We start from the raw sequence: 12,702 nt of genomic DNA, 5'->3' as shown, positions 1-12,702 counted from the left end.
TTGCCTGTAGGGAAGCTATAAAATATAAATATTTTAAAATACATAAATATAAACTATTTAATGACTAGCAACAAAATACATACAAACCTTTAACTAAACTGGATAAACTTCTACTTTACATAAATCAACATTCATACAAAAGTATTGCAGGGCATTATACAGGGTTAATAAGCCGGTGCAGAACCGGTACGTTTGCGAGCGTGGGCTTTGTCCACTCTAATTTTAAAGCTCCCAAGCGACAGGGCTCCAAGTTTCCACGGCACTGCACAAAGCACTGAATTGCATTGCATGAGACAAGCGGGCTACTCACCAGACCCGTCCAAGCAGGGGCCTCTGCACCCGCAAGTACCTGCGCTGGAAACTGACCAGCAGCCACGGCGGAGGATGCGTCTACACTAGAGGTGTGCGCGAGCAGAGAGGTGCGGGTCCCTCCCAAGCCGCCGGCCCGGCCCTGGGGCTCAGCGGGTCCCCGAGGACGGGGATCAACAGGCGACAACCGCAGGCACCAGCCGCCTCAGCCCTCCCGGCTCGCAGCGCCGCGGACGGGACAGGGCACGGGGTGGATGAGGGAGGGAGGGAGGGGGGCTGCTGCTGCTCAGGGGGAGGCTGCCAGCGGCACCAGCTGCCCCGCTCCGCCAGCCTCGGCGGCCATCTTCGCGCCCGTTGTCATAGCACTTTAACAACCAACCCCGCACCCCTCCCCTCAGCGAGCGGGGACCGGAAGCGGGGAACCTGCCCCGGAGCATCCCGGGAGATGTAGTTTGGAAGCCACGAGAGTGGCGGGTGGGGTTGTACCATTTCTTGAGGGAGGGGAGAGCAGCTCCCCTCTTCCAAAAGCAGCCAGCCGCGGAGCCAATTCAGTTGTGTTTCTCTTTTGACATATTGAGAAAACGAAGCCGCTTGGAAGCGACACAACCTGCCAGGTGGGAAAAGGGAGACTGATAAAACTCTAAATGGTCTTTCCCAACGTCGTCCCCTCCTTCCCTTCTGTGTGGTATCGTCGGGGTTCTTCGGCCTCTGCCGCTCGCGGGCCCCGTGTTGCTGTCGGGGGACACCGAGACTTCCCAACCCCCCCATCCTCGGAGAGGGAGGAGCCGCCATGGACAGGACCGCGGTGGCCAAAATGGGAGCGGTGGCCAGCGCCAGCGTGTGCGCCCTGGTGGGGGGAGTCGTCCTGGCCCAGTACATCTTCACCATGAAGAAGAAGACGGGCAGGAAGACCAAGATCATCGAGATGGTAGGTCCCAGCGGGACCGCGCCTCTCTCCTGACACCCTCCTGCCCCCAGCCCGGGGACTGCGGGGGGAGAGGGGCAGGCATCACCTAGCACGAGGGAAGGCTCCCACCCCCAGAGTTGGGCTTGTCCATCCTGACAGCAGCATGAGCCCCCACGTGTCCCTGGCCGTCTGTTTCGGGCAGCTTCAAAGTCTGCTCGTCCTGAGTCTGTGGGGAGGGCAAGAGGAGGAAGGAGGGGTCTGAATCTGCCCCTCTGTATGTCTACATAGGCTGGTCTGTAGGAATTAAACTCCTTCCAGGTACATGCTAGCAGTAGCATCGCAAGATCGGTTGGAATCCTAGCGGGGGAATCCACCGCTGGGCTCTGAGACGCTGATGTGATATCATCAGACTAGGAGGCGGTTTTGTTGTTGTTTGTTTGCAAACTGGTTGCCAGGGGTGCTGGAGCAATGTGTATAGTGGGGGTACATTGAACCAAACTGTAAACCCAGTATATGATGGAAACCACTTCAAACCTGGGGGTTGCGGCACCTCCCCTCAGGGCTGGCTTTAGGCCAATTCCACCAATTCCCCTGAATCGGGCCCCGCGCCCAGTGGCAGGGCTGCCCAGAGTGGGGGGCAAGTGGCAGAGAATCCCTTCCCTGGCTAGAGGCGCCTTTTTAATTTTTACTCACCCGGCGGCACTCCAGGTCTTTGGCGGCACTTTGGCGGCGGGTCCTTCAGTGCCGCCGAAGACCCAGAGCGAGTGAAGGACCCGCCGCCAAAGACTAGGAGCGCGGCCCGGTGAGTAAAAGCCCCACGTGTTTTTTTTACATGTTTTTTTTTTTTTTAGTCATCCCTGTTGGGGCCCTGTCGAAACTGTTCGAATCGGGCCCTGCACTTCCTAAAGCCGGCCCTGCCTCCCCTAGTTCCATCACCTATACCGGTTGCAGTTTTTCAATGGAGTTAGTTGGGTGACACGAAAAATGAGGAAGTGGTGAATGTAATGTTTGTGAAAGGTGTTAGCTCAACGGCTCTGCAAAGTGTACTGCAAAACTGGAACAAGTACCTGTATTATCAGTGCAAGCTTCATCCATACTGTATCAGGCTTGTTCTAGAGCAGCCAGCTCCAGTAACTGTAATTTGCTGCCCACGGCATGTTTAGTAACTAGCCTTTTTGCAGAGGCACTTCACAAAAGTACCAGTTGTTAAGGTGGTTTTGTGATATGGACACTTGTCCACTAAGAACTGGACTGAGACCACCAACTCATTTCACACCCGCCCTGTATGATGTATCAGGCGACTGCTGCCACTAGACTTGATTTAAGACCTAGATTTTTATAATTATTCATACATAATTTGTTCTAACAATTACCACAATTGCACATGCAAATATTAAAATGCAGCTGTTCCTTTGACTGTGCAGTCACATGTTTATGAAAACATGAACCCCAGCAAAAATCCACTGTATGCTATTACTAATCTCCCTGAATCATCTCAATTTCCCCCAGTGAAAAATCTTTACATGACACATGCAATGTATAGAAAGTATGGTGTTTTGGTTTTGTTTTGTATGATTTTGGTTTCCTGTTACAGCTGCTTGTGGAGGTAAGGAAGTTGAGGTTTGTTTCAAATGGCTCTACCTTCCTAAAATACTTGGAAAGAGGGTAGGAGGATTTAAATATGGCTTTGTAAAATGTGCTATTGACACTGTAAATTAAAATTAATAAACTAAATTATAAATGCTATTTTTCTTAAATGTTAATACTGGTAGGTTGTCAATGTTTATTGCTTATAGCAGTTTTATAAAATTCAAACTACTGAAAATTAAGGCCCTGAACCCACAAACACTTAAGCAGGTACATAATTTTTCGTACATAAATAGTCACATTGACTTCAATTGGACTATGATTAAAGTTAAGCATGTTCCTAAGTATTTGCACTATCAGTGTTTAAAATTGTATTTTTTTTTTTAATTTAAAACTTTGCTGTTGGGCTATGTCTTTACAGGGGTGTGCATAGTTTTTAATTCCATCTACTACCTGATGTGAAAACTGAAGACTCCCTTGTCTTCACTAAGACTTTACTTCAGGTTAGCTAGCTCAGGTTAAGAACACTCCTTTCCTTTGGTTTTTGCTTGTCACTTTTGTTTGTTTGTAAGTGTTTGAAGGAAAACAGATGAGTTTTTGGAATGTTAGAATTAGAGTTTTGCAAATGAATTGGTTGGAAGAGGGCAAGTGAGGTGATCAGAGATGCAAAATAACTGCAGTTTATTCCATGGCTGCAGAGATAAAGGAGTGCATTCCATGGATATGAGTAATGAGTATGTGTGAAGTATAAAAAGTGTTGAGGTATTTAATAAAAAAAAAAAAGGTACCACTACTTTTTTGGAAAGTGTTGTGTTAGCTGTCAATTGTGGTGAAACAAAGTAGTTCTGCCACAAAGAATGCAGGTCTTCCTAAACCTAAACCTATACACTACCATGTATTTTATTTATGCTATTCAGTGTTGTGTTTGAAATAAGGAATGTATGATACTTCACACTTACAATAACATTTACCCTTCAAGAATCTCAAACTTATTTACAAAGATTCATGAGGCTTCACAATACTCCTTGAGGTAAATAAGCATTGTTCTATCAATTTGATATATAGCTAAACTGAGGTGCAGTGGTTAAGTCACTTGTCCAATGTGAGTGGCAATCAGGAAAAAGAATGTCCAATATGATGGTCCATTTGAGAGAAGGAACATTGCAAAGGGGAAGATTCTGAGCCTGATTCAAGTAGTGATTTGGAGAATATCTCCTGAGGAGCTAATGTTGGACCCGCTCATGCAGCAGTGACCCTTAGAACCCTCTCATTACTGGGAATAAGAGTGTTAACAGAACTGTTTTTAAATATTTTTCATTTCAGTATTAAACATGGTTTAGCTGGCCAGTGGAGACCAGGCACTACCATTTTACAAACTATGTTTTTATACTAGTGTCTAGCTAAAATAATCATTTTACTGTTTTGAATGATACATTCCCAAAGACCTGCATAACTAAAACAAGTTGGCGTTGCCTGAAGACTCTTCTAAGACCCGTGTCTAGTAGATAATTAGAAAATGGTTTGTAAAACTAGTCTACTCAGGCCAGGAAAAGTATATTTACATTATATTAGCATGAACTGCGTTTAAAGAAGAGAAGAGCAACAAGAATGATCAAAGGTCTTGAGAACATGACCTGTGAAGGAAGGCTGAAAGAATTGGGTTTGTTTAGTTTGGAAAAGAGAAAACTGAGAGGGGACATGATAGCAGTTTTCAGGTATCTAAAAGGGTGTCATAAGGAGGAGGGAGAAAACTTGTTCACCTTAGCCTCTGAGGATAGAACAAGAAGCAATGGGCTTAAACTGCAGCAAGGTAGGTTTAGGTTGGACATTAGGACAAAGTTCCTAACTGTCAGGGTGGTTAAACACTGGAATAAATTGCCTAGGGAGGTTGTGGAATCTCCATCTCTGGAGATATTTAAGAGTAGGTTAGATGAATGTCTATCAGGGATGGTCTAGACAGTATTTGGTCCTGCCATGAGGGCAGGGGACTGGACTCGATGACCTCTCGAGGTCCCTTCCAGCCCTAGAATCTATGAATAAACATTTGTTCTCCTCACAGGCTTTTTCCACCCAGTGTAGATGGGGTCCAAGTAGGAGTTGAGACTTCAGACATTCTGCTTCTGTGATCCAGAATCCAGAATGCTCTTTTAGGCATTTTTGTCAAGTTCTAGAGACCTATGGGAGGAAAAATTTGGCCTCAAAACAAAATGCCAGAGTTCTGGGTTTTTTTCTAAAATAGGTACAAAACCTATTCATATTTTCTCATATAGGACTTTCTTTACTATAGTCAACTGAAGAATCAGTTTCATCTTCTCTTTCTACACTAGAACTTAGTCCAGTTAATAAATGAAATTGATTTAGCTTTTTTGGTTCAATACCAGTTTTGAAGTACAGCTTCTTATAAAGCCTGGAAGGGTTGATGAAATCCCCATTATTGACCTATCTTCTTTGAAAACTGGTTCCTCGTAGTCTTAATAATTATCAATAAAATGTGCTGACTAACAGTTGCAATTTGAGCTACAAGTAGTAAAGGTCAGGATTCAGTGCATCTAGTAGATGTGATTTTTTGGGGGGGAGAGGGGGAAGAATGTTAGGGCAGCTCTAAATTGTTTACCAACACATTTTTGGTGAAAGAGATAGGAGGATGGAAGATATGTCTCTAAAACAGTGAAGTGTTTTTTTCAGTGATTCATTCTGCTCTGGAGCATTTAAAAAAAATTGCCCTGAAATGCTCTCCAAGTGATATGTCATTTTGTTAAAGTAATTTTTTTCTTCATTCATAATTGTGCTTGATTATTACCCAAGAAGTGTAATGTAAACCACTTGTCTGAGTTCCATTACATGTAAAAACTAATAGCACATATTGGAAAAATTATGTATGGTATGTTACTGTTCAATGTTCAACTAATAATGTTAGTTTAAAAAAAAACTTCTAGGCATACACCACATCAGTTCAGTTTTTTGTTGTTGTTGCTAATTGCAGTTGCATTGTAATAAGTTACTCCCTGGCTCCATTTTTCCTTCAATAATTCAGGTGGTAATCTAATGCAGGAACTAAGTTGACATCTATCTCACTGCTTTTATGACTAGGTTTTATGAATGAAATGGATGTTGGTTGGTTTTGCGTTTTTAAATTTATGTTCAAACAGTAGAAAGTAAATTTTAAATAAGTAATTATTTTTTTAAAAATGAAAATAAACATTATTTCTTGAATAAGCTTTAGGTGAAAATCTGCTGTAGTCTTTGGCCTGGTCTACACTACGACTTTAATTCGGATTTAGCTGCGTTAATCCGAATTAACCCTTCACCCGTCCACACTACAGAGCCAGTTAATTCGAATTAAAGGGCACTTAAAATCTATTTCTGTACTCCACCTCGACGAGCGGAGTAGCGCCTAAATCGATTTTGTTAATTCGAATTAGGGTTAGTGTGGCCGCACACCACCGAATTACTGTGTTTAAGTTAATGGGGTAGTGTGGCTGCACACCACCGAATTAATGTGGTTAAAAACCGAATTAAGGTGCTTAGTGTGGCCACGCACAATCGAATTTATACAACCTGTTTCCCAAATTCGAATTATCTAAATTCGGATTAATCCTGTAGTGTAGACATACCCATTCTCTACAGTATGCTTTTTTTTTCTTCTTTTTTTCCCTTTTGATTTTCCACCATTTCTACCACTAGTTGTAACAATGAGCGTGCTAGCATAGACCAGCTGCCAGTGTTTAAATGGGTATGCCACCTAACTTATGCAGGTGCAGATCACGGTAGTTAGTCTGTACTAGAGCTACTGTCAGTGGAAGTGAACTGGCGATTGTAGGTGACATTTCTGTAGGGGGACGTCTACTCCTTGTGGATTAAACAATCAGTGGCTTTAAATGTACATGCAGTGTTTAAGGTACTTTAAAGCATCTGCTAGACTTTTAGTCTGAGAAGATAACTATTTCTAGAAATAGAGGTGCCAGCCTGTTGACATTTATAACTTCTATTAATTGCATGAGGAAAAATGCATCATCTTCCTCCCTGCATTGATTTGGTGCCTATGCTACTTGACTTGATCAGCATTTCAAATGCTTCAGGTAGGAGTAGTATGTCTTTCAGATGTTTGACTCTTTTCCTGATTCCTGTCCTGATACTCCCCTCTAAGAAAAATAATTAGGCAGTTTTGGAGAAATCTCAGCTAAACTGAAATGTTGGGGAAAGGGGTATTATCAGTTCTTTACTGGATTTTGGGGTGTTGAATCTATCAGAGGAAGATATTAATATTTTAAAATACAAGGTTTTCCTTTCATTAGCTGGCTTAGATGCAGTACACACAATAAAACAGCAGATGGTACCAACTTGAATTTTAAAACCTTATGATACACTGTATTAATCTAATATGACCACTTTCACTGTATATATTTTATGGAGATGTACAACTTTAAACCAAAAAACACAAAAGTTGTCATTAAAGAAATGTACATTCCTTGCCCACATCTCTGCCAACTACGCAAAAGATATCTTTATATATTTGATGGCATACATCCCTGAGTAGAGGTTTTTAGATGCAAACTAAGTCCTAAAACATAGAATTTGAAATGTTAAGTTTTGTCTTTTATAAACTGTAGGTTTTCCATGATGATTTGTTAGTTAACACACAGGGATGCATAAGGTTTGCAAATACATAGAGGAAAAAAAGAATCTTATTCTATTTTATCAAGAATAAATAAAATTGAATTATTCTATTGTATTAAGTTATATAATTTCACTCGATAGAATTAATCTACAGATAATTCATTCACTGATTGATTTTAAAGATGGAAGGGACTATTATAAACTAATCTGATCTCCTGTATAAGACAAGCCAGAAAACCTCACCAAGTAAGTGCTGCATCAATCTCATAACTTCTGTTGGAGCTATAACACATCTTTTAGAAGGATATATGTAGTCTAGATTTAAAGACTTCCAGTGATAGAAAACCACCACACCTCCAGGGCCGGCGCAACCCATTAGGTGACCTAGGCGGTCGCCTAGGGCACTACAATTTGGGGGGTGGCGACCGCGGCGGTATTTTGGCAGCGGGACCTGCCGCCGCCTCTGTGGGGGGCGGCATTTCGGGGTGGGATCTTCTGCCGCCTAGGGCGGCGCTCCTGCACACCTCTAAATAAATTGTTTCAGTGTTTAATTACCCTCAATTAAAATAAAAACTTGAACCTTATTATATTGAATTTTCATCCTGATCTCTCTTTCCATTTCACCAAGACCTTCTTGCCTGGGTTTTTCCACCTTCTTTAACAAGATAACATTAAAACTTGAAATACTTAGTTTTGGGGTGTTCAGGTAGATAAGCCAAACTTACAGTAATAGTTCCTGCTTTAATATATTCACTTTAGTTCCTGTTGAAGGTGATGGGCGGAGCTGTTATTTTTATGTTGGAAAGAGAGAATATTATTCAGTTTTCAAAGACAAATATGGATTTTATAAAGGATGGACTATACTCTGGAAATGTGGTGAATCAGGGTTATATAGTGAAGGACGCTGTGTTCTCTAGGATCCCTACCTTGCTTATTGCGGAAGCTGGAAGGTATGTGATGAATGAACCCAGAGGCTGCAGGAAGAGGGAAAAATGGTCTCATGCTTTTTTAATTTTTTTATTTTATTTTATGGAGTTACTTTCTTAGATAGTTGGAAATGTCACGTGAATTGGATATCAAGTGGCAAAAAAAAAAAGGCCACTGACAAAGATGATATTACAAAAGAATCCAGAATGATGACCACTTACAATTACATTTCCAGCAATGTAAATTACAGCTAATCAGAGTGGAATAATGTGGTAACAGGTGGGGTTTTCTCTGGTTTCATTTTTGGCACCAAGAGACTGAGAGCTTCTGAGACTACATAGTAATAATAATGCACTTGGTTGTCCATGACCTACATCTTGTCTGTTATGCTTAAACAGTAGTACTGTGAAGTAATACTTTGTAAGATCTGTTGAGCTTCACAAATACTGTTACTATGTGAATTTTGAAATGGTTCTTTGTAGAGCCTTTCCACGGTTTGATGTGAGACTTCTTTGATAGTTCTAGTGCTTGTCAGCGTAACATATGTTTGGGTATTGAACAAGGCCTGTTTTTTATCCCCCTTGTGTCTCTCCTTTCCTTCTTTGAATACTGACTTTTTGATCATTCACATACAGGTTATTCCTGAAAAACGGACTATATTAAATTGAGATTATTTGATATGATGTTATTGTATAATGGAATGGGATGAGAACCAAAAAGAATTTATGCCACAGGGTTAACAGAGGCTTGGACTCCTGGATGGACACTGCACCCAGGATGCCCGTTTGGAACTTTGGGGGGTTTGAATTTGTAGGATCGCTGGCTGGCTCCTGGAGACAGGGAGCGGGATCACAGAGCAGGTCAGAGAGCTAGACTGACCATGAAGGGAAGCACTGCGAGGCTCCAATAAAACTAGGCTTTCCCTCCTAGTCCCTGAGTAAGAAGTAGAAGGGTTACTGAAAGCTATTGTTATGGTGAAATTATGTTTAATCTGGTTAAATAAAAGTTGAGTGGTTTTTCCAACCCAGAAGTCAGTGGCATAGTCAATCAGTGGATTTTGAAGAGATCTGCGGGGCCCTTGAAATAGGGTTAAGAGAAGCAGCTGGGATTGCCCAATATTTACAGGCGAGTGTTCTGAGGGGTAGAAATGCTGTTTTAGCAACCCAGAGACACTCGTGTTGAACAAGGTGTGTGCCGGGGAAGGATAGGTTATGTGACACCAGTTAAATTGTACCTCCTCGAGAGTGCAATGGCTTTGCTTGATTTTGTTTAGTTCTGTACTGGTAACAGAATATTTTCTTTGCTATTTTCTCTAATGTTGGAAGCAGATCAGACTGAATTCCAATTCCCAGTCAAGCTCTAACTTATCGTTAAGGCTCTAGACTGCAATTCAAAGCAAGACATATCTTTACACTTGCTTAAAAATACTAAAAATTAAGAGTATGCTCATAGTAAGCTAGCATACAATTCTGATACTATCCTTAATACCTAATGATTATTCATACAAATAGACAATTCTTGCTGACCCGCACCCAGAGAACCTTAAATTAGTGATATCTGTGTTGTACTCTTCTTTGGATATCATGGTTTTAAGCAGGAAAGGTGACAGGAAGAAATATGTGGTTTCTGCTTTTATGTATTCCAAGCTTAAAAAACAGTTGGATAGTTAAAACTGTAAATATTTTATTAGTTTACAACATTTATTTCTTAAAAGCAAAAAATTTCCATAGCACTTAATTATTTCTAGACTTTCTGGCATTTAAGATAGCTGAAGTAGCCGAGATATTCATATACAGTGAATGCCATAAAAATGTCTCTGTCCTTAACCCTGCTTCTTTAATATTCTCCCTCCCTGTTACAAATGTATTGGTTACCATTTAGCAACCTAAATATTAATTATTGTATAAATGAACTGCATTACTATGGTCAACTGTTCTGATATTTTCTGCACCCGTAATACCATCTTAAATGCAGATATAGGATAATCTCAGTTCAGATGAACTTTGGTCTTTCTGTTGAAGTTGGGCATGGAAAAATTGCCATGAAACTGGAGAGGAGGGAGGAGACCAGGCAGAATAGCAATAGAAGAGGCCCTTGTGCACTCCCTGCCTGATACAAAGACAAGCTCTATTTCAGTTCTGAATAGTTGGTTGCAGAGGGAGTGTTCAGAGGCAGAACAGAGTGATTGGAGCAGCAGGACTTGACTCAGCATCTCCTGCTCCCCAGGTGGGTGCCCTAACCATTGTACTATAGAGTCATTCACACTTTCGTGGATCAAGTAACCAGGGACACCCATGAAGCAGTGGAGGGGATACGTTTCATCACCATCCTAACTCCACACAGAGCCTGTTTCCTTGGAGTCAGCATCGGAAGGGTGAAATTCACCCTTAGCGTTAAAGGATTACCTGAAGGAACTTTTTAAGGAGACATACTATAAGGGATCCTAAAAGATAAGAAATGAACTAATTTGATAGCCTTAGTAGGTAACTTTATCTGTAATCTATTGACACCGTTACATTCCTACCCAAGTATTTAGCATGTAGCTTGATGTCTAGGACTGCATTGTGGATTAAACTTTGGACTGGGGATTTTAGTTCCAAATTGGGTCTCGCAGCTCTACTTTTCAAGGGTCAGAGTTTATTTGATCTAGATACAGCATTCTTAGACTTAGTGATTTTAAGCAGATTTTTTTTTTTTTTTTTTTACTGGTAGATAAGAGAAAAAGAGAATCAGCAGCAACCATTTCTGTGCAGACCTTAGGTAATCTAAATTTCACTCTAGATATTGTGTTGGAGGTGTTTTCTAGGTAAAATGCATTTACAAACTCTTTCAACATACAAACCAATAAATGTTTAATTTGGACCGTGACAAGTACCATATGTAATTAGAAATCTGTATGCTGAAAACGATCATAAGTCTTGTGGGTCAGAATTACATTTTTCTAGTGTGCAAGATGAATTTTCACATTTCTTATTAATTAAATGTATGACCTATAAGGGCTGTAGAATATTTACATAACTTATTACCTTTTCCAATTGTAACTTCCATGCTTAGGTTTTTAATATTACAATATTTTGGGCCATATATTTTGTGTAAGGATTTATTCACAGTAGCAACCTTAAATGTAAATTTACCTCCAGTACAGGGTTTTTTTGAGTTTGCGTGTTTTTGGTTGGGGGTTGGGTGGGAGTTCTTTGGCTGTAAAATCCCCTTTCTCCTTGAAAGACCTGGTGTTCTCTAACCAAAGGTCAGAACTGATCAGGTCTCTCTAGCACTGCTGCTCCATTACCATACCAGCATTAAAGGGAGCTGCTCAGTACTGATCAGGCAAGGATGGAAATGCAGAGATCTTAAATGTTAGGGAGTAATCTGTTAGAGAAAAGACTGGAAAAGGAAGGAAAGAGGGAACAAAACTAGACGGAATAATTAAAAAGTGAAGCCATGCCCAGAAAAATCCTAGCATTCCTGTTGCCATACAGGAGGAAAGAGAGTTGCCTCACCTTCCAAAATATAAATATTAAAGCCCAGCAGAAGTTTCTTCTTTGAATTTCACAGTTGGAGGTGGGGGAGAAGAGAGAAATGGAGTAGAAAGTCTCTGCATAAAAGTAGGTTCTTCATTTACAGTTGTCTCTAAGCAGGGAAAGTTAATCCACCTACATTGTCTATATATATTCACACTCTTGGGACTTGTGCCTTTGGTGCTGCACAGGAACCTACTTTGATTGATAGCACTATGCACATGAAGCCTAAGGTTGAGACCCAAGAGCCAAAAGCATGGCTCATTTTCTTCCTGCTTCAGTTGGGTGAAGGTCAGAACCTTGATGTCATACCCTTCAGCTCTTGGTCTCGGTAGTTAACTCTAGCTCTGTTCCATTTGGAGTTTCTTACTGGCTTACTGGTTCTCTGCTTTTGCTCAGTTATTTTTGTTGCCATCCAATAAACTTTTTTTCCTAAACGTCAAGAGATACACATTGTGGCTTGGTAAGATGTCACCTATTGACCAATATTCCCAGTACTTAAAGTTCCTGAGTAAAGGTCACTCCCAGATGCCTACTGATCACTAAACATATGTACTGGTTTTCATCAGTAGATCTCAAAGTATTATCATCCCCATTTTTCAGATGAGAGGGAAAGTGAGGTACAGAGTGACATGAAGTGACAGACCTGAGAATAGAACCAGATATGCAAACTTTCAGTCATGTGCCATATTCACCCTGCTTTCACCCTTTTTAGTCTTGTTGAGCCTTACCCTAGGAACTCTCACACCCAGTGAGTTTCCAAACTCCATCTCTTGAAGAAATCAGTGAGGCTTTGTTCAGGGGCCCACCCATGTGGAGCTCATTAGAGGGTTAGGG

At 41.2% G+C, this 12,702-nt stretch overlaps 1 protein-coding gene across 3 annotated transcripts in view; it reads left to right on the top strand.

Moving 5' to 3' along the window:
- The first annotated feature begins 801 nt into the window (after nucleotides 1-801).
- The window catches only part of LOC113409507 (cytosolic 5'-nucleotidase 3A), a 36,380-nt gene continuing 24,479 nt past the window's right edge, over nucleotides 802-12,702 (top strand). Inside the window, exon 1 of one of the 3 annotated variants that reach the window (XM_026663507.2) lies at nucleotides 802-923. Coding sequence is in view for 1 of the 3 variants with exons in the window: in XM_026663508.2 (XP_026519293.1) it covers nucleotides 1,100-1,237 (138 nt within the window). In the remaining 2 variants the exon portion in view is untranslated. Of the gene's footprint in view, nucleotides 1,238-12,702 lie in introns of all 3 variants that reach the window. The other 2 variants (XM_026663508.2, XM_026663505.1) reach the window with 2 other exon arrangements.

Source organism: Terrapene carolina, unplaced genomic scaffold, assembly GCF_002925995.2.
Source record: "Terrapene carolina triunguis isolate 2854851 unplaced genomic scaffold, T_m_triunguis-2.0 Scaffold33723, whole genome shotgun sequence".
NCBI classification, from domain to species: domain Eukaryota; kingdom Metazoa; phylum Chordata; order Testudines; family Emydidae; genus Terrapene; species Terrapene triunguis.
This window is presented reverse-complemented; position numbering and strand designations above follow the sequence as displayed.